We start from the raw sequence: 25,755 nt of genomic DNA on the forward strand, positions 1-25,755 counted from the left end.
GAAGTCCTGGGTTCAGGTTCTGTTGCTTCCACTACTGACTGTGTAACTCCAGGCAATTCGCTCATTTCTTTGCTCATCAGTTTCATCTTTTATCAGATAAAAATAATAACATTTCCCCCGAGGTTCTACAGGATTGTGAGCCAAAGAAGATAAAATGTGAGAGCCCTAGGCACATGATTGAGATTTCCATTTTTACTAATGTCAAGACAGGACTCAAGAACGAAGCATTTTTGTTTTTCTGTGGAACCTGAATACGTGGCCTGGCCTATGAGAAGAGCAAAGCAAAAGAGATATTTTCTATTTAAATTGTATTTCACTAAATTTAATTATAATTATTTTAATTCTGTGTATTCAGATTCTACTTAAGCACATCACTTTACCTCATAGCATATGATTTTGACCTGCTTGGCAGAATGAGATCTGGGAAGAGGAACTTAGATTGGGGGCAGAGTTAGGGAGGAAGAGGGTCTTGGTGTGCAGCTGGTTACCAGAAAAGGTGGGTGTGGGTGTGTTTTTCAAGACTTGGTTATCAGATGAGGTCTTAGCAAAATAGACTCAAGATTCTTTGGGAGTGGGCCGGGGCATGGGGAAGGAAAAGAGGGTAGGATCTATATGTTTTGGGGGTCAGAGAGGTTTGGGAGGGGCAGGATCGGAGGTTCCTGTTAGGGAGATGGGAGACAGCCTGGGGGATGGAGGAGCTCTTCCAGAAGGGGGTAGAACTAACCTAGAGAAAGAGGATGGCCTGGGTAGTTTTCTTCTAGGAATCACTATAGGGTCAACTTTGATTACGAAACTTTTTAATACTGTACATTTTTTTTTCTTATTTCTAGTTTTAATTTCCTGTCAGTTTTTCAACAGTTGCTAAATTGTCCTAGGGTAGCACAGAAAGAAATGTATTTATTTAGGTTCAGGTGAATAGGAGCAAAACTTGCCTTTCCATAATGTGGTGAGATGTAAAGGAGAAAAATTTGTAGAAGAGTTTGGCTGGTGGTCATGAAAAGGAAAGCGGATGGGCCAAATCTTACTTATATTTGGCATTTGCTCTGACAGATAGCTTCAATCCTAATGGGTGTATGAGGAAGAAGGAGAAGGCCACGGGGTGCCACAGAAACATTTCACTCTCGTTTTCTCCTTCTACTTTGCTGTTTACCACCATCTCCTTCTTACCTGCTAACTCAATCCTTTTCCTCCAAGAGTTTCTGTTTTGCTTCAAAGTCCTACGCTTTTCTCCTTCAGTGTTTGTACCAACTCCAGTGGTCAAAGCTATGAGAGTTTTTTATTCTCTCTGCTTAGAGGATGACTGAGGAGAAGTCCCATCTGTGTCTCTGGTGTCTCCTACTAATTTGCTTTCCCATAGAAATACTGGTGAATATTAAAGTATTTCTACAGATAATAATGGGTGACCTACATTTCTTTAGGTGAGCTAATAAACTAGCCATCCTTTGTCGCTTTACTTTTATAAGAAGATGTTTTATAAGGTCTAAACAACAATTTTTTTGGCTATATATAAATTTTGGACAAAGCATATTACTGGGTTGGAGACTGACTACATTATAGGATGGTGGCATGGTTGCAATGGTAAATAGAAAGACACTGGAACCAGATAACTTGGGTGTGCATTCAGGCTCCATCCTGTACTGGCTGCATGACTTTGGGCAACTTATATTACTGCTTTAAAAATCAGTTTCCTCTGTGGGAAGGAGATTAAAAAAAATTAATATCATAAAATAAAGAACTGAAGGATGATTCCACGATGTTATGAAGACTACCTGTCTTAAGCCCATAGTCAACATCAAACTCAATTATGAGCCTCTAGAAGCTTTGCTATTTTAATCAGTTAAAAGACTAGAATATCTGTGCTTACCATTACTTTTAAACATTGTTTTGGAAATTCTGGCCTATGTAATAAGACGTGCAAAAAAGAAAATGAGAGAGAGAATTGCAGGAAAAGACCAGCTGAAGAATAACTATAATGAAAAGTGAGTTGGGCCTGTGTAAAGAACAAACAGGTAGAAATAGCCAAGAACATTTTTTGAAAAAGAAGTTCAAAGTGTCTTTTCTGACCAAATGTTGTGTGCTCTATAAAGTTTATGCTGTGAGCACAAGTATTGATAGATGGATCAGAGGAAGAGAAATGAACAACCCTGAATCTAGTGTCTAGTTGGCCTAATCAAGCACTTATGCTGTGCTAGACACTGAAGTAAGAGATTTCTGTACATTATCTGGTTTAATCCTTACAACAAGGCTGCAAGATAAACATTGACAAGCTAGACTTGCCCAGGTGTCCAAACTGACATCAGAGCTCAGGTGTGCCTCAAAGCAAATTTTGCACTGATGAACCAGGAAGGAGTAAGTGATTTCACCGGTGGTGCTGGGGAAAGTCTGTGAGAGGTGGTGGTCAAAAATTGTGGTAAGTACTCATCTCACGTTATACCTATGATAAAGTCCACATAGGTTTAAAAAAAAAAAGCCAAGGGTAAAAGGTAGTGATAGGGACTGGGAGAACAAGCAAAAGAAAACATAAGTAGCTATTTAATTGATACTGGATGGAGGAAGAACTTTCTAAGCATAGAAGTCCAGAGCAGACATCCCAAAGTAAATGATTGATATGTTTCATTACATAAAATTTAAACTTATGTGCATCAAAACCATTATAAACCAAACCTAAATACAAATAATGGACCGGGAAAGCAAATGAAAATATTTATATAATTATCATACACAAATGATTAATATCCTTATTGTCTAAAGAGCTCTTATAAATCAATAGAAGACCACAAACCTTCTAAGTAAAGACAGTCAAAGGCATAAAGGGGAAGAACTGCAATGGATTGTAAAAATTGCTTTATTGTAATAGCAAGAAAAAGTAACTCCAATAAAAGGTACATACCGTTTCACTATGAAATAAAAAAGCATTTTATGAATATACTAAGATACATTTGTGAATGTTTAGAGAAATGGGCACTTTCCTGCACTGTGAATTGTTCTTTTGATGGGCAATCTAGAGATTTTGCCTTTTTGGTGGGCACATGATAGGCAAGTGCCATGAAAAAAGTTTGTTCCTTTTCTTCAACAATACCATTTTGGTGAATTTCTTTTAAGGAAAGCAGCAGATACAAAGTCAAGATTTTTGTGCAAGGAGATTATTACAATGTTAGATGTGCTAGACAGAAATGTATATCACAAATACTAGGAAGTATTTGAAAAAACTTTGCCATGTAAATAGGTAGATTAGGGTGCAACTATCAAAACCACATTTTGAGACTATGATATGGAAAAATAATATAATTTTAAGGGGAAAAGGCAAGATATACTGTATATATGGAATAATTCCAATCTTGTTTAAAACACTGTATATGTGAAACTGTGTGTATTGAAAGAGAACACCGCAAAATATTAACTTTCCTCTAATGGTGGGACTATGATTGATTTTCATTTTCTGTACTTGGCACATTTTCTGTAATGAATGTGCATTGCTTTTATGATTATACAAAGCTATTACACTTACTGTTTTAGAAGTTGTGAAGATTAAATAAGAAAATGTAGCTGAGATACCAGGAATAAAGTTAAGGTTTTAGAAATGTTAATTTCCTTCTATTTTTTTCTTTATTGGAAGCTCAAATAGAAACATGAAATTGCAGATTTAATTCTGTATGACTTGATAGTGGGTTTTTTAAAGCTGACAAGATGAAATAATTTTTGTGGTGTCAATTTGAATAGCCTTTGATAGAGTCGAATGAACTGTACACAAGTGTAGTTAGAGTTAACTACAAAGTAGAATGTTCCTTTCTTTACATTCTACATATTTAAACTTCAGTACCAGTTGGAATAATTTGCATATTGCACATATTACTATATTCTGATAGGAAATGAGATAAAGGCATTTCTTCCCTGATGGAATAAAGTTAGCATTTTGTAAAAACAGAAAGTTAGACTTAATCTTCATCTTGGCGTTCCTGTAGTCAGAGTAGATCCTTAGTTTTCTATTTTGAGGTTGTAATAATATTATAGGAACCATATCATCTCTTGCATAATCAGACTTTTGGCTTTTACATGTCTTGCTATTCTGACCCTTGGTAAACAATATTTACAGTAATGAAGTTTGGGAGAAAATGGATTTCTCATAATCGCTGTGCAAGAAAGTTATATGGGAAAATGTTTTCTGATGCCAGCATTTTCATGCAGAGGGAAAAATTTTTAAATTATCTTTATTACTACTGTTACAGTTGCATCTCATTGGCATATTCATTTCAAGTTCAAGATCATACTTTTTTAATGTATCTGGCACAATTTCATTTTTTAAAATTCTCTTCAAACTATTGATGCTATTGATTTGGTGTCCCTGCTTTTCTTTATTTTGTAGTTATCTAAGCATTTCCTGCAGAGGTCTTTTTTTTTAAGTAGGATTCATTTTATTTCCTCTATTTTACTTTGTGTTCTCCCCCTTTAAGGCACTTACTATGTATATAAGTCAATTAATAATGTGCATGTGTCATGTGTCACTGTCATGGTAAATATTTGGAATTCTTTCATGTTTGTTAAATGTTTGTTTCTTTACTTTTTTAGGGTGACTTTGGATCCGATTATCCACGAAGCTCTAGAAAGGTAATGAAAATTACCACTAAACTCAACAAATATTTTGTGTGGACAAGTTTCTTTCTTATAAACATAGACTCTAATGAATTATTTACAGGAGATAGTCCTTTTAAACCAGTTTATTGTTGTCAAATTTGAAGGCTTTTATACTCTTGCCTAGTGGGGTAACCTGGTCACCTGGACATGTGCTCATGGTAGGATAATTCTTTGGTGCTATTAGTTGTGTTTCACATCTGCTTCTCAGCTGTGCAGTTTGAGGCTTGATTTAATGGCATGTACGGAGTAACCAAGACCCCCTGGAGACTGATACAACATCCATTTCTCCACTGACAATGCCATGAAAATTAAATGTTTGATTTAGCTAAACCGAAAAGTCTACATGGGAGTGCAATTATGATCCGGTGTTTTCTTCTAAATCTGGAATTAGAACAAGGAGAGTCACTTCAATTATTTTAATAGTGAAAGACCTTTAGCCGTGGTAACCTGATATGTCTGTCTAACCTTGAAGGATATTCTGCTCAGTGGGCTATGCAGGCTACCTTTCCCCTATACAGTGATGTGTAAATGCTTCAACTCTCTCCCTCTTGGCCTCTCATCTTCCTGGAGTCGTCACCATTCATCTTTCCATATGCTCATGCCATCCACTATTCTTTTCAACCAGCAGGGTCAGGTAAGGGTTAGGACAGACTGCATTAGAATGTCAGTTCTCCTTGCTTTGTTTTCTTCATATAGAAATAGACGAATAATAGTATCTGCCCCATAAGTTTGTAGTGAGAATTTATTGAAACAAAACATTTAACTTGGTACCATAATAAGAGCTTAATAAATATCAGTATAATTCACATTATTATTATTTTTTTCCTAAGATGACTTCTGCATTCATATGTATATACTTTACTAGGTTGAATCATGTGAAATTGCCATTTTGGTAAGTAAAAAATAGTCTAACACCAATAATTTCATGTGATTAAACTATGAATTAACTTATAATTCTATTTTCTGTCTATGGTGTTTTGGTTATTTTGTTTCTGTAACATATTCACTACACAATTCTGTGATACACTTGAATTATCTTCTTTTTTTTTTTTTTTTTGAGACAGAGTCTTGCTCTGTTGCCCAGGCTGGAGTGCAGTAGTACGATCTCAGCTCACTGAAACCTCTGCCTCCTGGGTTCAAACAATTCTCCTGCCTCAGTCTCCCAAGTAGCTGGAATTATAGGCACACACCACCACGCCTGGCTAATTTTTGCATTTTTAATAGAGATGGGGTTTCACCAGGTTGGCCAGGCTGGTCTTGAACTCCTGACCTCAGGTGATCCACCCACCTCGACCTCCCAAAGTGCTGGGATTACAGGCGTGAGCCACGGTGCCCAGTCTGAATTGTCTTCCTAAAATGATTTTTTGTTTTTGTTTTTATTCAGCAAAAGGACTGAGTGATGCTGTTTTTTTCCTGAATGACTCCTAAGAATGATAATGTAGTCTAGTAAGACTTTGACATTGGTTCAGTAGGCTCATCGTGATACTAGGTGGGTTCCAACTCAACAGGATGTTGTAATGTTGCTGGTCAATATTAATTGTGTCACCAATAATATGCTAAAGTCAGATTTATGTGGGTCAGGCACACAATTTTATCTCAGCCATATGATATGTTCTTCCTATCAAAGTATTTTTCCATTTTTACTGTATTTACTTTCTCAATAATTTTAAGGAGCAAAAGTAAAACTATCTTAATCCTTTAAAGATTAAAAATGGAGTCATATGTTAACTAATTTGATCAGGAGCATAGATCTAGTTAGTGGCTATTCAGAGAGTTAAATAAAGGTCTTCATAATTTCAAAGCTAATGTAGGCTTTTATAGGTCTTATCGCAAACTCATTTGATATAATTGGATAAATAAAATCCTCCCAATTTCTCTCATTCTTACTATATTCCGTGGTTACTCAAAAGCATTCTCTATGTTTTAGAAATTTATATCTAGTATAGTTAATAATTAATAAAATTTTTACAATGAATGGAACATGAATTTCACCAATACTCTGATGAAGAACAGAAATATAGGCTGTCATATCTCAAGATTGTAATATTTTAGTTTATCTTAAACCTTCTACGAGAATGAAACAACTATTCATATATGGATTTAGGACTTTCTTGTTCTGTTTTACGCACATATTTGTGCACAGTCCAACCTCATTTATAGCACTCAGCCATTTAAACAGCTTCTGAAATGAATGTGTGGTTATGCTGCCTTCTGTAGCAATTTTTATATATGATATAAATGCTGTCTTTACTGAAATTCTGACTCTGTGCCCATGATGCCAGAAGACACAAAGGCTATTGGGAATACGAGGCTGAAATGATTTCTTTAGAGGCTCCAACACCACCAGGAATTCAGTTAGGAGAGTGATTAAAACTGAGTGAGCTGAGGCGGGCAGATCACGAGGTCAGGAGATCGAGACCATCCTGGCTAACATGGTGAAACCCTGTTTCTACTAAAAATACAACAAATTAGCCAGGCGTGGTGGCACGCACCTGTAATCCCAGCTACTCGGGAGACTGAGGCAGGAGAATCGCTTGAACCTGGGAGGCAGAGGTTGCAGTGAGTCAAGATCGTGCCACTGCACTCCAGCCTGGGCGACAAAACAAGACTCTGTCAAAAGAAAGAGAGGAAAAAACAAAACAAAACAAAAAAAACAGCAAAATACTGAGTGAGGCAAAAAGAGGTGAGAGTTGATAACTTTTATCCCCAACTTAAAAGTATCTTCTACTTTACGTTTTTGGTATCTTGGGAGCATTTCTTCTGGCCTGGGACCCATCTGGTATATACTCATCTGCCTCGGTGCTTTGGAACCCTGACTGTCCTGTCTGCTCAGTTTGCCTTCTTTCTTCCTTGACATAGTTTCAACAAATGTCCATTTCAGACGTGAGAGCTCTGAACTCGACAGAGATAACTTGCTGCTTGGCACCCACTCAGCTCCCACAGCTCCTGCCACTTAATGGTCCAGCCCTCTTTGCCAGCAAAATGGCTGGGGCCTCTGTGGAAAATACAGAATCCTTTTTCAGAATCTCTGTTATTGAATCTCCTCACACAGCTAAAATATTAAAATCCTCCTGGGATTAGGGAATGAGACAGTGTACACTTCATAGTGTACAAATTGAAGTGGTAGTTTGGATGAATTCTGAATTGAATGAGATAAGAGTGTCAATGAAAATAAAAGGAAAACCATTTATGTTGTGTAGTATCTGATTCTTTCCCCATTTCTTCGCCCCACCCCTCCACTGCTTTGATAATGTGTTTCTATAGAATATGACACCCGTGGCAACATTTAAGAAACCGAGGTCACTTTTTAGATCTTGTATGCCAAACACTTGCCTAGGCAAGCCTTTGATTTAGATGCCTGTAAATGTGACTTGACATCTATAGATAGGTGTGCTGTCAGGGCGTTCGATTTACTTAATAGAAAGGATGAAGGAAAGTGTGAGCCTATCTGTAGAATTCTTTTGTCTTTGAACTGTGGAATATGAGTCACCAGGAACAATGCTGCAGCATGTCAGGCAAAGTCTGAATCCCAGTGACACAATTCTAAGAACCGTCAGAATTGACTCACGCCCAGTGTAAGGGTATGGGTTACAATGAGGCTGACTAAAAATGGGTGGGTGATTTTGGTTGCTTGCAAAAGTTTGTTTTCATTTTACATTCAGAAGAAATCAGAGCTACCACTGTTCCAGCGCGAGGCTGCCCTGAAGGTCTCTGTGTGGGGAGACTGCCTTCTGTTAGGTTCAGAAGTGCGAGCGCTCTGGCTACATCCTCTGGCATTTATTTATCCTCACGACTGAGCCAGTGGGGGCCCAGATGTGTCCTTCCTCTGCTGATTCAAGTGGGCCCTTCTTGAAGGTGTGTGCTCTGTAGGAGGAAAAGACTCCTGTTTTCATTTTGGAGTATCGGTCCCTAAACACCTTTCTGTGACGTTTGAGGAAGGTGTATTTGTATTGATTTCTATTCTAAGGAGACTAGTGTTATTGTAGGCCCTTTAACAAATGTGTTAGGAATGCAAATATTTGCATATGGAAAAATAAAATATTAATACTACTTAGAATAGTCATAAAAGTATATAATTTACTCATATAGAAATTATCTTATGAATGATCACTTTAATTAACTGACATCTAGCTATCACATTACAAGTAACTGACACCAGCATTGAGCCCACTAGCTTCGTATTCTGGCTTGGCAGACCCAAAGATGCATAGCCACAAACTGTTTATCTCATGCTCACACAAATCATACTGTTTAGCATCCTTTAGCCCCTGAGAAAATCTCATTTTTCAATTGCCCCTCTGTTTTCTAGAACCACTCTTAAGTTGTTAAAGATTTCAGAAACGAAATCTGTTATCACAGTATTTTCTTGCAGACATCTGATTGTTCCTGAAGGTAGAAGAAGAATCCATTTTATTTATTTTTTTCCTACAGGTTTAATTTGCTTTGCTCAAGTCTGTGGTGAGGATATTATTTACCCTGGAAAATGACTTAAAAATGTGGCAGGGATCTCTACAATTTTAGGTTTATTATTAAACTCAAGATTTTGGCAGTTAGTAAAGTTTCTTTTAGAAAAACACAGTATTTAGAGACCAACCATGAAGATTACACTCAGGAAGGATATATATATATATATATATATATATATATATATATATATATTTTTTTTTTTTTTTTTTTTTTTTTTTTTTTTTTCTGAGACAGAGTTTCGCTCTTGTTGCCCAGGCTGGAGTGCGATGGCGCGATCTCGGCTCACTGCAGTCTCCGCCTCCCAGGTTCAAGCGATCCTCCTGTCTTAGCCTCCTGAGTAACTGGGATTACTCAGGTGCTCACCACTACACCCAGCTAATGTTTGGTAGTTTTAATAGAGACAGGGTTTCACCATGTTGGCCAGGCTGGTCTTGAACTCCTGACCCCAGGTAATCTGCCCACCTTAGCCTCCCAAAGTGCTGGGATTACAGGCAGGAAGGAATCTTTCTACAAAAGGGGCCTTCCTTGCCTTTCTTTGATTACTAATGGATAGAATATTTTTTCATGCTTAGTAAATATTTGACAACTCCTGTAAATTGTCTGTACATGTCTTTGGGTATTATTTTATTAGAGTATTAGTATTTTTCTTGTTAACTTATATGAGCTTTTTATATATTAATACTATTATTCCTTTATCATTTTGGTGGCAAATATTTTTCTAGATTTCCTTTGCCTTCTAATTCTCTTTATATTCTGATTAACCCTTAAAGTTTAATTTAAAAATCTAGTAAACAATTGTTTTCCAACTGTGCTGGAACGGTTAACTGTATAATTGTTTTCAAATATGTAAATCTTTAGAAAATATATTTGGGCACAATTAAGGATCATATTTTTGTTAGGGTGGTAAATGTGGCTGAAAGATAAGCTAAAGTTAGGCTTTAAATTCTAAGGCAAGAGATCATCTAGTATAAATGTGTTTCAGTCAAGTATAGATGTTGTTGGATGCAATTATGGGTTATGATATGGTAAGGTATCCATGAATGCTAATTTCTTTGATGCAGTGCAGTGGTTTTCAAGCAACCTGCATTCTGTAATATCTCACTGTCATATTATCTCATATTCTGTCATATGATCTCACTGTTTTGTAACTCTCATAGAAGTCCCCTTTTGAATCTACCATAGTTGGAAAGGAAAAAAAGAAAAAAAAGAAAAAAAGAAGTCTCCTTTCTGGTAGACCCTTTTATGGATTTATTCATGTCACATATAAATCTATTATCACATCTAAACACACCCTGGAATTCTAAGGTAAATTCTTGCTCTACAATCTTGATCTCTGTGATGGAAGTTGTGGTCCTAACTTGGGTGGTGCAAGAGCTCTCGATCACAAGCTCCCTCCATCTGGAGGGCAGTGTAGCCTAGTAATTCAGAGTGAGAGCTCTGCAGTGACAATGCCTTGGTTGGAGTCTGGCTGACTAGTTACTCATTAGGAATCATGAACAAGTTACTAGACCACCTTATTCCTCAATTTTCTCATTTCTAAAGGGAATTAATAACAGGTATCTATCTCATTGGGTTGTTAGGATAATTAATTGAGAATGTACTGTTCTCAAAAAGCTCTTGGCGCGTATGTTTGATAAATTTCAATTATCATCACCACTACCATACTGTCATTCCTTCCTCTTTCCGTTCCTTCAATTGATGGCATTCTAACCCCATTTCCAGGTAGCAGGTTTTAAGAAGATGGTGCTAAAACATAGAAAATCATGAGGGCTTTAAAAAATTTTAAAGTCTAGTAGTAAAGCAGTAGACAAGAACTTGGTGATGGAGCCAGGAAAAGATGCTTTACAGTTCAGTTTCAAAATGGTCAAGGTTTCTTCCTATGCCCATCTCCCTGACTCACATGTCACATACTCCACATTTAAGATATTCTAACCGTGGGATCCAAAATAGAGGAACAGGATTTGAGGATATTAATCTTACTTTGGTCTTCAGTAATACATCTTTATCTGTCTATCTAGTGTGTGTACTATCACTAAATATATATAATCTGGATATTGCTAGACATAATGTGTATATAAATTTATATATATTTGTGTATATATATTTATATACACATTATATATAAATTTGTGTATACATTTGTGTATACAAATATATATATACACAAAATATATATATATTTGTATACACAAATTTTTGTGTATATATATACACAAAATATATATATATATTTGTATACGCAAACTCATATTGTGCATGTGTATTTGTTTAAAATATATAATGATATAAGTTAGAGATCTAGAAAGTCTCAGATCCCTGCTGAGCCTCTGGTGGGAGTTACTCTGCTAATTCATCCCAGGGGGAGGAGCTTCAATGTGATAAATACTATAGTCTCTAAGCTACAATGATATGCTTCTCTCTTCACAATAAAGTATAATGCATATCACCTGCTACTTAGTCTGTAGCTGCCAACTCAAGAGGTCATTGCAATAAAAAGTGCTTCTTTCTCAGGCCATAGAAAAGTAGGACATATATATATATATATATTCTTTCTTAGTTTCACAAAGGAGAAAAAGACTTCCTGATGTAGCTGATTGTGGTTTGTATTTTGAGCTTATGGCCAGTCTGCTGATACTTAATTACTTCAAATGGTGCAGTAAAAATGAAAGTAAAGGAACTAACTTTATTGAGTGGCCATTATGTGCTATATGATGTTAATTTATTTGATTCTCCACTGATTCTGTGAAACTGGCTTGATTACTTTCAATTTATGGATGGGGGAGCAGAGGTTCAAAATAGTTGGTATATAGCAAAGCTCTGTTTGAACCCAGATTTCAATGAGTCTCCAAATCATGCCCTTCCCAGGGCCATGCTGCCTACTGATACATCTGGATAAAGGAAACCAGAAAAATTGGTCAAGGATTTCCAGATATGACATTTGAAGTGCTGGTCCCGGCTGGTCACTCCCAGGGCAATCAACTGGAGGTTGCTGTGGCTGATAATGGCGTTAGGTAGGTTTCTCCCTCAGCCATAAGCTTCTCCTCTCTGTGACCATTCTCTGGTTTTGGGGTATAGCTTCACTCTTGGCTACTTACCTGCGTGCTCTGACTTCGACCCTACTTCCTATTTTCCACCATAGTTTTTTATTTGCTGGATTTGCATTCTAACCAGCAAAGCCATATTGGTGACAGTTATTTGCTTCACTTATTTATTTCAACTTTGATCCAGTGTTTTGAATATCTAGCTATAATTTGAGGCATGTATAACCTTCTGAGAAAAGAGTCAGCAATTAAGATGTCAGCCTTGTCAGGATTCCGGAGCACTATGCTGATAGGTACTTGGAAATGATATAGATAGAACATATGCTAAAACCTTCTGGCATGTAAATATGTTGCTCTTTAACAGAAAGTTTCCAGGATTCAATAGTCAGCCTTTTGCAATGATTAAGGTATTCTGGGCTGGATTCAGCCTCCCTTAGTAATTTTTTAAATATATATATTAGAAAGGGAGGCAGTATGTGGTATAAGGTAAAGTAGGTGAGCCTGAAAGTCAGACTGATTCAGACTCAAATTTTAATGCCACCCCTTACTGTCTGCATGTCCCTGGGCTTCACACTTTACCTCTTTGAGCTCTGGTTATCCATCTGCAAAATAGATGTGATACCTACCTTATGGGGTGGTTTGTAACACCCAGTATGGTGCATAGCACAGGCCATCACTGAGCAAATATGAGTTCTCTTCATCTTGACTGGAAGATAATGCTTTCCAAAGTTCTTGTCTTCAATGAGTGCATATATATGTACAGGAAGACTGATTAAGCCTTTTCTCACATAAAGACTGTTTTTCTTTATAGGCCTTTATCTGTTCCAACTCAAAGGAAGGTTTAAGCCCTCTCATTTCCTTGATACCTCTGCATGAGATAAGACTTGAACTCAACATACAACAGCTTGTTGGGTATGTTCCATACATCTGTTACGTGCAAGTGTTCTTCCTGCCGGATCTGGGGAGCAATGAGAGTCACATTTTGCTAGTAGACTTAGCTATTGATGATTTCAACACAACATTTATCATGACATAGGGGATGCTTTTGAAATTGTACAGGAAGCTGAAATGAGTAATGTGGCAAGTCAAGGCTCACAGCCATAGAAGGAACCACTTCTCGGCTGGGTAGGGAATGTGTTTCTTCTCAGACTCCTCTCTTCTGTGAATTCCGTGCTCCCTGATAAAGACTGGCCTTTCCTACCGGGATACCTTGTTAAAGTAAACTCAAGAGTTTTTGCCAATGATGTCAAATGTGGCCAAACAAAGGCTTACAGTTGATGAGTACAAACATAGCAAGGTTTTACCTTAATCAGCTCTTAGACATACTCACCAGTGTCTAAAACTTGTTAACTGTTCTTTTGCTTTTAATTCAACAGCTATATAAGTGTTTTTATATAGAAGCCATACTTTTTAAATGAAAACATAATATTTTAATCACCAAATGCGGGAAGACTTTCTCTCTACAGAAACATGTGTTTTAGAAAGGATCCTGTGTACTTTAAAAAAATCATCTCATGAGACCAATTAATTTGATTAATAAAAAAGCTTTTAAATTATTTTTAGTATTGTACTGTGTTCCAAAAGAAAATGTTCCTCAACCCAAATTTATAATTGTGCTTATTATTTTTCTAATTCAGCATCAAAAAACTAAGAAATGCATCATTTTTAAAAATCAGGAAGTACAGGGAACTAAGAGACTGACTACCTTCCATTTTTATGTTCCTCTTCTAATTGTCAATCTTGCTACTCATCAACTGCTGATACTACATTTTCTGATGGCTTAAAGTCTAATAATGAAGCTACATTTTCTACTTTTTTTCAAGCACTTCTTTATAGACAGAAACAAATTAAAATTTACCACTTTCAACTAATAATTTGAAGCTCTAGAAATTGTCAGTGCCAATATGGCACTCCTACAACATGACTTTAGGAGGCAGGAACTGTTGCATGAAGTCAGAAAGAGTATTCAGAAGTTTGTAAGTGCTTTCTGTCACTTTACTTGAAATTATTTGGTTTTTAAAAATCATCCTTATGAAATGAGCAGAGAAGCTCTTATTAATACAACTTTATAGATAAACAAACTGAATCTCAGCTTACATGACTTGCACAAAACCACATATTGACCCACCTATGAATACAGCACAGGCCTTTGTCCATTGATTTTTCCATCATCCCATTATCTGACTGAACTCCTTTAAGAGACTACATACTCCCATTCACATACTTTCCTTGTAAGAAGCAAGCAAGCTTTGTTTCCTGGTGGCCTGGACTTTAAACATGAATGGATAAAATCTATAACTAATGGATAGAATCTGCAACTAAGTATAGAGAAACTAAGACTAGTTCATAAATGCTTATGAATCCTTCTGTGTGTGTCTCTGTTTTCCTTTCTAATTATTTATTTCTTTATATTTTTATTTTATTTTTGTAGAGATGGGATTTTGCCACGTTGCCTAGACTGGTCTCAAACTCCCTGCCTCAAGCGATCCTCCTTCCTCAGCCTCCCAAAGTACTGGGATTTACAGGTGTGAGCCACTGCACCGGGCCTTCTTTCCCTTCTTTAAGAGCATTTGAGTCTGTAGACAGATCACATCTTGTCATATGTGTCCTTTATGTGTTTCCTGTAAAACCTAAAGGGAGAGAGACTGAAAGCTGGTCTGTGGCTATCAGTTGTGCTGATGCCAGTTCAGTTTACCGATCACGTTTACCAGGCTCAAGCTTTTAAAATGAGGCTCTGTGGAAATGAATTGCTCATTTTAGGGACTTGAACAGGGCTGCGATCAGCCATTTCCAAGAGTGGTGGAATATACTAAAAGATTAAGCTGTAATCATGTGTTTACTGGAAAATTTAAGACAGCAAAACTTAAATCTCATTCTGCTGTTCAATAGCCATCTAGGGAGCAGCATAGAAAGTGGACTACAATGTTGGTGTTTATGGAGAGAAAGTCCACTTTCTACCTTCTAGCTCTCGAACTTGGTGATTTAGTTGTTTGGAGCTTACTTGTTTCAATAATAAAGCACATTATCTATGAGTGTTGGAGCCTTTCTTTCCTATATGGGAGTTGTCTCTTTTGAGCGTAGGTGGTGGCCACTCACTGAAAATGTGATAGATGGGCTTAAAGCATTGGAGAAATTCCTTCCAGATCTTTGGTTCTGGAAACCCCCGAAGCATTATTCTATTTTCCTTTTTTACTTTTTGCAAATTTAGGTAACCTTGAAAAATATACTGAGTAGCTAGCTTCTATTTCCACAGCTCTGGCATGGAAATTTCTTACAGGCTAGAGCTGCTGCTTAGATTGGTTGCTATGCAACCAGGAGAGAAGTTCACAAGCTTTGTCACAAGCCAGCAATCAAATGAGAGGCAATATTTTATTTCATGTGTGTTCTCTTTCTGTCAACTTTTGTGTTTGATATTGTTTGTTTACATCTTTTGGGAAGTTTTTATTTGTAGAAATACCTTTTCCAGAGAAACTTTATTTGTTGAAGGCATTTTGGTTTGATCTTGCTACATTAAAAGGTGAGCTCCACCTCAAAGGCTGTAGGTATTGAATTAGACCTTGCAGCAAATAAAAGAGTTCTTATAAAAACGTGATGATGTCACAATACTGCTTTGGCTACTATGTTATTAAGAAAACATATATGTAGCTTTGCATTCTTTCCACTGCTTATTTTTACTTATTGTGTGCTTTTTGACATAAATCAGTGACTCGAAACCTACTGTGCCTTTGTCCTCTTGACCTTGAAAGTCATCTCTGAATACAAGATCATTTAAAACTTTATGGTCAGGATTTGTTCTGGCTGAATTCTTTGGAGCCATCTTTTAGTTAAATCCCTCTTAACCTTAGCAGATACTGTCTTTCCAATACTAATGAGCCAGTTTTTAAATAAATGCTTGAATAAATGCTTGTAACCAATGTTTATATTTACATTATCTATTTTCAATTATACATGGATGTGTATTGAGTGAGGCTGAGGAGGGCACGTCAGAACTGTTCACTGTATTCTTACAGGTAGACAAGCAGATATGGGGACACTAAAATGAGACAGCTCTTGTCCAGTGTCCCAAAAATGGAAAAGATGGTTTACAGAAACTACGTATCAATTAGCTTGATACCAGTATCTGGCAAAATTGCAGTCTGGGTTCTGGAACTAATAGCTTGTAATTCCATAGCCACTGGATATGGGTTTTGGTAACTCGTTTGATGAAATATTTCTCGTGATAATCAACATTTCATTATGGTAATCTCTAATTTTAATGCTTTAGAAATAGCACTTAGCATTTTTTACTGCAAATGGCTTTCTATTTAAATTATTTGAAGAAATGAAACAACATTGAAACTGATGTAAATGGTGTTGAAATTCAGGGATATAATATTTGGATATAAACTTTATAATTTGCATTTCCCCCTCCTAATTTGGCCTACTATAGGAAAATCCTTTTTGCTCTTTTGCCTTTTAAAGTCAATATTTAGCACTTGATTGCATTGCATGATGCCACACTCACATTTTAGGAAAGTGTGATTCAAAACATTCAGGATGAGCTGTCTTTACTGTTTGTGCCCTCTTAGAGCAAGTGAGGTTCTAGTTAGGGCCCTGTCACTGCTGGGGGATTGCATTTGCTATGTCAGTGCACTAATGGCTGTTGGAAAAAGGCCTCATACCTCCTCTTAGTTTCCAAACTCCTTTTGAGTTCTTCATAGAAAAGTGGAGAATGAACCATTTTAAATCAAACCATAAAGCACAAATTAGGGATGTTGATTTCTTTCACTTCTTCAACACACAAGCATTTGCTGAGTAGGGCCCTTCTTTGGTTTCGAGACAAGTGGAGCAGATACATTCTGCATCATGTACTAAACTCTCATTCTGTCCCCCTTTTTTTAGATCCCTTTAGCAGACTGATGAACCTATAAGAAGGAAAAATTTAAATGTGTAAAATGAAATATAAGAAATTGTATTGAAATCATTATTGAAAAATTTAAAAATTGTGATAAAGTAATAGCTATAGATTACTGTTGCATTAAGTAATGAAATCTAGGAGAGGGTCTAACACCAGCTATATTTTTGATCTCATGATGTTTTAGGTCATATCAAGAGGTATCTGCCTAAATGTAATCTGTGAATACTACTGTGACTTGTATCATGCCTGTATTTATAATGGAAGGAAATGCTCGATTTTAGTGAGATGCCTGTGAAAATAAAGATGTACTTTTCCCATCCAAACTCTATCCACAGACCCATTTGGAGGGGTCCATATATCCCAATTTAAGAACCCCTGATTACATGGTCCCCATTGACATAAAACATAACATTTAATATTAAAATAAGGTTATGATATACCCTTTTCAAATGGTAAGGTCTCTAGTGTTGGTATCGTTGGGGGATAATTCCAGTTGATATATGTCACTCAAACTATATTAAGCATGCATATTAGCAGAGACAAGTGAGTTTCAAACATGCGTATTTTCCGTGCAGCCTAATTATCAATAGAATGGTAGATTTTTACAAAAGATGCCAAATGACTGGGCCTACTGCCAACCTTCCATTATATTGTGGAAGGAGGATAAGAAATGAAGTCATAGTTTAAGTGGTGAAATTTCATCTGAAGAGGCTGTAAGTTACCAAGGGGAAATGTACCAACACGTTAGTAAATAATGCCAGTAGTCATATTGAAAATGTTCTGCATAAATAATAATACTGATTTTACAGATTTTTTGTGAGAAATAAATGAGTTAATCTGTACATAACACTTAGAGTCATGCCTGACAGACGGTAAGCCCTGTATTAACGCTACTCTTACCATTCCAGTGTAAGCTATTACTACTACATTTTACAAAAGTGATCCATCTATCTTTAAAGGAAGACTTCATGCACAAGCAAGTTTGTGCACACAGTCTTTTTATGACTACATCTATATATGCTGTACTTCACCCTGAGCATATCAATACATTTATTTGAGATTATTTCATATAGAATTGCCTTGTTTTTAAAAAAGTAAACTTTGTCTTTTAGAATAATTTCAACCTTACTGAAAAGTTGTAAATGCAGTACAGAGTCTGCAGACTCCACGCCCAGTTTCCCCTATTGTAAACATCTTCTATTACCATGACACATTTTGTCAAAATGAAGGAATCAACGTCAGTACCACGTTACATTATATTAGCTAAACTCCACACTCTATTCAGATTTCGCTAGTTTCTCCCTAATGTCCTTTTTTATTTTTTGGTTCCAGGATCCCCCTCATTATCCAGGTCTCCTATAGCCTCTTCTCATGTCTGAGAGTTTCTCCATTTTTTCTTGTTTTTGATGACCTTGATGGTCTTGAGGGATACTGGTTAGATAGTTTGAATACCCCTCAATTTGAGGTTGTCTGAAATTTTTCTGATGGTGACACTGGGATTATGGGTCTTGGGAGCTTGACCACAGAGTTGAAGTGCCATTCTTATCACTAATAGCAAGATTATCTGGTGTCAACATGACTTACCATTGATGTTGCTAACCTTGATGACCTGAACATGGCAAGCCTTTTGCCATGTTTTGCCTTATAAAATAACTTTTTTTTTCCCTCTCTTTCCATACTCTGCTTTTTTTGTAACAAGGCAGTGAGTACAGCCCATACTCAAGGGGTGGGAAGTTAAATAAGATCCACTTCCTTGAGAGGGGGATGTTGGGTGTGTGTGTGTGTGTGTGTGTGTGTGTGTGTGTGTGTACACGTTTAATGACTTTGTAATCATCCATTGGACTTTACAAGACATGTGAAAGTCTATTTTTGACATCTATTAATTCTCCCCAGATAAAAATTAGGTTTAGTGTTCCAAAAGATGTTTCCCAAAATCTAACCTCTCCCTTCATACATATTTCCTATTTGGGGATACCTCTGTCTGGTTTCCCTGAAACTTCTTTTTGTTTGTCTTAAAATAAGTTTCTAGTTTTTTTTTTTTTTTTTTCTGTCGTGCTTTGTGTAGATAGTTGAATTCAAAATAAACAATGAGCTACTTTATTGGCTTTGTTCTCATCTATGTTCATAGATAAGGATGGCTAAGCTACTTACCTCACAGCAAATTATTTGATCCAGGTAACTAAATAGTCAGTCCATCATAGAGCTATGTTTTTGAAATCATTAATATCTAAGCATGCTGCTGTCTTATCAAAGGTTACATATAACCTTGTAATGTAAAACTTCAGTATGCACTCATAAATTTTGGGGCTCTGTATTCAATTACCAGATTATTTATTGATCTTCTGCTGTGTTCTCACCATGGTTTGGTGGAAAGACAAATTAGATGCCTGCTATGAGAAGGTTCTTATTTCTAGTGGGAGACACAGAGAATAAACACATTAAAAATTAATGGAAAAGATCATTTTAGAGAGTGAGTGGTAAGTGCTTTAAAGAAAAAAAACAGAAAGCCCGGTGAAGTGCTAGTGAATTACTTGGTCATAATGACTATTTAGGGACTACTGTAAGTTTTATGACCATGGAAGTCCTCAGGAGATGGCAATTGAACTAAAGCCTAGGTATGCAGGAGCATCAGATGTATGAACACCTGGGAGAACATTCAGCAAAATCTGGAGTTAGGAGTAGTCTTGGCAAATTCCAGGAATAAAGAGAAGGTCAGACACAAGTAGATTTTAAACAAATGTTGATTAAATTCAACTGAAAACAGTGTCATTGTCCAAGGCACTATATGAGTACGGAATCCTAAATTCTTCAATATCTCCTAGCACTTGAAACAACTAAGACTAACATCCAGTTAAAAGTAGAAGCTTTTGAGTCAAATATTGTTTGCTACCTATATAATTTTAGGCAAGTCATTTTAGCCATTTTTCTGAGTTTACAAACGGGTTATTTAAAGTCTATTAGGGTGGACGGAAGGGAGTAAAAGAAAGAATGTAAAATATTTAATGTGGAACTTGGCACATTCTAATTATTTAGTAAAATGGTTGCTGTACAAAAACAAAACAAAACAAAAAACCAAAGAGAAAGCCAGAGTTGTAGAAGAGAGGACAGAGAAGTAGAGAAAAGGTTACAGAGGAAGGCAGGGCCTGGTGCATGTGGGGCTTTACAGGCAAAGTTGAATTTTATATGAAATCTCTAGGTGGCTTTAATCAGAGGAGAGGGACATGAGTTTTAAAAGACGTGAGTGTTTTAAAATAATCTTCTAGCTGCTGTATGGAAAATGGATTACAGAGAGAGAAGAGGAAGCAAGAACACTAGTTAGGATATCATTGTGAGAGTCCTTGTGAGAGACAGATGATGGTTTGGACTAGGGCAGTAACAGTGACATGGACAAAAGTAGACAGATTGGGATATATTGTGCGGTTAGAACTGTTAGAATTAGTCGATTAATTGGAATAAATTATTGCGGACAGGAATCAATAGGAATGATAAGGTGAAGATGTTATATAAACTGCCTCAAATAGAAATAATCTTTCATGTGAGTAATGTGAAAGTATTTGACTTTATGTTCTTAATTAATACATTAAAAGAAGCGCGATATCAAATATCTACATTAACATACTAGGAATAAGTTAGGGAGTCATGTCCATTATAGCTTAGTTAACATATCTAGTAATAGAAGAGAAACCTTGCTTACCAAGTTAGTGAGTTCTTAATTTTTACCATCTGATGAGTCTGTCATAACTACCAAACACAGGCTAGGCTCAGTGGCTCATTCCTGTAATCCCAGCAGTTTGGGAGGCCAAGGAGAGAGGATCGCGTGAGCTCAGGAGCTTGAGATCCGCCTGGGCAACATGGTGAGACCTTGTTTCTATGGAAAAAAAATTAGCCAGGCATAGTGGTGTGTGCCAATAGTCCCAACTACTCAGGAGGCTCAGGTAGGAGGATTGCTTGAGCCCAGGAGGTCGAGGCTGCAATGAGCCATGTTTGTGCCACTGTACTCCAGCCTGGACAACAGAGCAAGACCCTGTCTCAACATGAACAACAACAACAACAATAACAACAACAACACAAATAGCTACCAAACACACAGCGTTAAGACTTTGTCTTTAACAGTTAATTTCCAACTGAAGGATTAGCCTTCCTATTTATTGAATCATTAATCCTCAGGGAATTCTCATTTTAGTAATAATATTTCTGATGTAATGGTCACTGTGAATTACTTTTATGTCATAATGATGTGACTATTTAGCAAAGCAGAATAGTTTCAATCATACGTTGATGTTTAACTTTGAGATTACTGAGGAACCGTTTAATTTTGTACTGTTACTTTCATGCAAAATACTTTTTGATAAAGGGTTTTACAAAGCTTTTTTTGGAATGAATAACTAAATATAGTCACAATTTTGACATCTTGACTTATATCAAATACAGCAATTCATTTTATGAGGACTTGGAGTTTAATTTTATACAATTGCTTTGCTTTAAATTTCCAAGGTAATCTTTTCTGTATAAAGAAACATTATTGTTAATATAACAAAAACTTCATTAGTCAGGCTCAATTTAATATTTTTAGATAAAGTGGGCAAGGTAGGTAGAATTTATTTTTGTATCCTAGAAAGAAGGATTTGCTAAGGAACTGAGGAGTTAAAAGAAGGGAAATATTTGTCTCTTTAATAAAATTTTAAAGAATACTGGGCCGGGCGCGGTGGCTCAAGCCTGTAATCCCAGCACTTTGGGAGGCCGAGGCGGGTGGATCACGAGGTCAGGAGATCGAGACCATCCTGGCTAACATGGTGAAACCCCGTCTCTACTAAAAATACAAAAAACTAGCCGGGCGTGGTGGCGGGCGCCTGTAGTCCCAGCTACTCGGAGGCTGAAGTGGGAGAATGGCGTGAACCTGGGAGGCGGAGCTTGCAGTGAGCTGAGATTGGGCCACTGCACTCCAGCCTGGGCGACACAGCGAGACTCCGTCTCAAAAAAAAAAAAAAAAAAAAAGAATACTGTATAAGTGTATGGATATCACCAAAGCTAAACAAAGGGATGTTGTTGATATGCTGTGTATGGCTCTTGTCTGATTATTAGGGCAGGTGTAACTCTACTTTAATTTGATAACACTCAGCTAACTTAGATTGTGCTATGATGTAACAGATGTTCCTGTATGCCCAGTTGTTGTTCTTTTTTAAAGAATAAGATGCTATAAGTTGAAACGGATTTCTCTATCATAACCTGTTAGTTTCAAACAAAGAATTCTGTACAAATTTATTATTAGGAATATAATTAATTCTATGTATTGAATATCTTTAGCATCATCTCAGCAAAAGTATTAGGAGTATTTTAGTATATGACGTCCAGAAAAAGGAACCAAGCTTCGTGAACCACTGTAGAATATACACTTTAAAATTATGAAAATAAGAAGAAATATGTAAACTTGCTTCAGTCCTTATAAGAATATTTTGATATTTTATCTTGTTATTCTTAAGAAATGATAGCAGTTCCTGTGGCTCAAGGAGATTTTATTCTCCTTGAGTTAACAAAAAACAAAACCAAAAGTTGGCATTATGAATCATGTTGATCCTTTGATTACATTGCTTGAACAAAGAGGAAAGAAAGCTCTGTTGAAATTCTTGAGAAATTCCATGGCATCTAGCATTTGAGCTGATTCTTCAAGGGTGTGTAGAATTTAATTTAAACAAAGGGAGATGACAAGAAGCCTTGGGGGAAGTGAAGGAGGTGGGAAATGACAGCACTCATTCTGGCCCACCCAGGGATTGTGCCCCCATTGCTTGACTGGTCACTGGTAAGTCTGAAAGGTACCCTGAACAGAGAGGCTGCTAAATACATACAGTAGTATAGATGGACAACACATTTGCATGTTGATTTGCATACAGATTACTAATGTGTATTTGAATCAATTAAACAAGGCAACAGAATCCCATAAGCTACATTCATGTTATGATATCTCAGCGGTCTGTTTTATTTACTTCCCATCTCATTTGTAATTCCTAATCTGACTGCTGCAGATCAAAAGAAGAAAGAACATGTGTGATAAGAGGGAGAATTCATAGGGATTCCTCTGGTTAAATGTTGATAGACATCTCTGAGATGAGCTTTTGGTTTGTAGTCTCCTGGTCTAAGAGTCTGTCAAAGAAGAGTTGATTTAATGGTTTCTATTTTTTTACACTGGGGGGCTTGCTTTAGTGGAGGGGAATGCTAAGAATTTTTAAAGAATACATTTAAATAACTGCATTTTTTAAATCAGGAAAATTTCATACTGATTGAATCTTTTTATGTGGTATGGAATCAATTTTTTATGTAAACAGTCTTTCTATAATTTACTGATTTAAAAAACTTGGTTTCTTATAAATATGATTTAATTTTTGGATTTCTAATGTCCCAGTCTACTGAAAGTTTGTAAGGGAACAGGTGATTCCATGCTTCTGTTTTCTTATTTGGGGGCATTCACATTAGTGATGGGAATCCTAAAAGAGTTTCAAAGATTACATTTAAATAGTTGGATTTTTTAAAAATCAGGAGAATTCTATATTCAGTGGATTCCCTGATATGAATTAATTTTTTGATTTAAGTAGTCTTCTGGTAATATACTTGTTTCAAAAATGTACTTTTGTATATTGGATTTGCTTAAAGTGAAGCATGTCTGATATACTATTGACTTTATATTAAGACCATTAAAGTATCCAGTGGACAAATCTACTGGTACTTCTCAACATTTATTCTCAAATCCTATCAGATTTAGTGGATAGGCAATCTGGAAAATTTTTTCTGACACAATATTAAAAATAAGTTTATTCTACTGTAGCGTATAGTAAGGTAATGGCTGCAACTGCATATGGGACTGTTTCCATGTTTGATTAGGGCATGCATATTTGACATAAAAAATATTGTTCTCATTAATGTTCATAGCAGTGGATTTATTTGGGTAAATTTTAATTTCAGTGTTGGTGATTTCATTATTGTTGAGTGTTCAGCCATTTCACAGCTTGTTAAAGATCTATTTCAAGCATTTGTTTTTCCTTCAGCACAGTTTCCCAGTATCTAATTATTAAAGAGAACACACAATATGTAGAATAAATTCACATGTGCAAAACTGACAATTCCAGAAGTGTTACATTCTTATTTGTATCACAGTCTTATTCATATCAGGTAAAATCCACATTTCTCAAATTTCTCTTCTTTTCCTCACTGAGCCTGTTAGCAGGGATGCTGTACATGATGCTGCAGGCATGCTGTTAGGAATACTAAAAAGGTTGAGTCTCAAGCTGAAGAATTATGGGGGAAGGATTCAGTGTGAACTGTCAATCAGTCCTTTCGTGCCTTTCTTTTTCTTTTTTTTTTTGTTTTACTTTCTTGTTGGCAATATGTTGGGGAAAATGAAACTACCTTTGCAAAAATTATGATAGTGAGAAAAATCTGACATAGGAAAATGATGACAGTGAAAGAAATCTCACCTAACCAACTCCATCTTGCTTTTAATCATCAAGCTACCCTTGTTCATTCCTGGTTGCAGGCAAACTAACTTTGGGAAGAATTTAGTTCACAGTTTAACTTTGAAGCAAAGATGATAACAGTTCCTCCCTAAAACAAAACCCCTTCTTATTTGGGCACCAGACCTCCTTTTAAAAACTAACAAATTAGCCACAAGATCGGAAATTACAGCTCAGGAGTCATACAGCCAGAGACCACAAGATTTCTAACTACTCCAGTTGCTCTTATAGATAACATTGTTATTGTAAAATGTAAGATTGGTGTTTGAGGTATTTTTCAGACCCTGCATTCTGATAGACCAACTGGTGCCATATGGACTAGTAAACTGGCTCATCTGGTCTTGTGGCCCCAACCAGGAACTGACTCAGTGCAAGAAGACAGCTCCAATCCCTATGATTTCATTTCAACATAACCAATCAGCATTCCCCATTTCCTAATTCCCTGCCCACCAAACTCTCTTTCAAAAACCCTAGCCTCCGAATTTTTGTGGAAGCTGATTTGAGTAATAATAAAACTCCAGCCTCCTGTTTGGTTAGCTCTACATGTGTTACACTTTCACTATTGCAATTCTCCTATCTTGATAAGTTAGCTCTCCCTGGGCTGTGGGCAAGAAATAGCCACGGGACAGTTACAAAAATGTGAAGCCCTTTTACCTGCCACCGTTCATCAATCTTTTTTTAAACATTGATTTTCCAGGGACTTGTTTGAGTTGACAGTTTCTGTGCTTCATATCAAGGTCTGAATATGTTATTTATTTTTCTAGAATGTTTCACTCCTTCAGACACCCTAGACTTCAGTGGATACTTACCTTGTTGGAAGTAGCAATAATCTAAAGGATCCCATTAAGCCAGAATCAGTCTGAAATTGCTAATGGTTGCCTGAAAAGAACAGTTGTCATTCCCTACAAGGTAATGGTGAGGAAGCCAGAGAACATGTGTTTCTCAGGCAAAACCAGCAGGACTAACCCTTATAAACCTCTCAAAGACCTCATCATAGTGAAACTATTGTTATAACATAGCAATAGTTCACAAAGGAATGCCTGTAAAAAAAAAAAAAAACTAACATTGCTATGAATGTAAATTTTATGCAGATTAATTACAGATCACAAATGGCAAAACTCATAAAAAATTTTCTCTGTCTGCATTTTACTTTTCTTATATACATATTTTTTCACATATAGTCGTGTGTGTGTGTGTGTAAAAAGAGGCATATATC

General features: G+C 36.4%; 1 protein-coding gene across 2 annotated transcripts in view; it reads left to right on the plus strand.

The window, feature by feature from the left end:
* Positions 1-25,755, plus strand: part of ANK3 (ankyrin 3) — a 701,337-nt gene that overhangs the window by 108,820 nt on the left and 566,762 nt on the right. For both annotated transcript variants that reach the window (XM_074002067.1, XM_005565791.5), the window contains exon 2: positions 4,567-4,605. In XM_074002067.1, the coding sequence (XP_073858168.1) occupies positions 4,567-4,605 (39 nt within the window). The remainder of the gene's footprint in view (positions 1-4,566; positions 4,606-25,755) is intronic.

Source organism: Macaca fascicularis, chromosome 9 (assembly GCF_037993035.2).
Source record: "Macaca fascicularis isolate 582-1 chromosome 9, T2T-MFA8v1.1".
Lineage (NCBI taxonomy): Eukaryota > Metazoa > Chordata > Mammalia > Primates > Cercopithecidae > Macaca > Macaca fascicularis.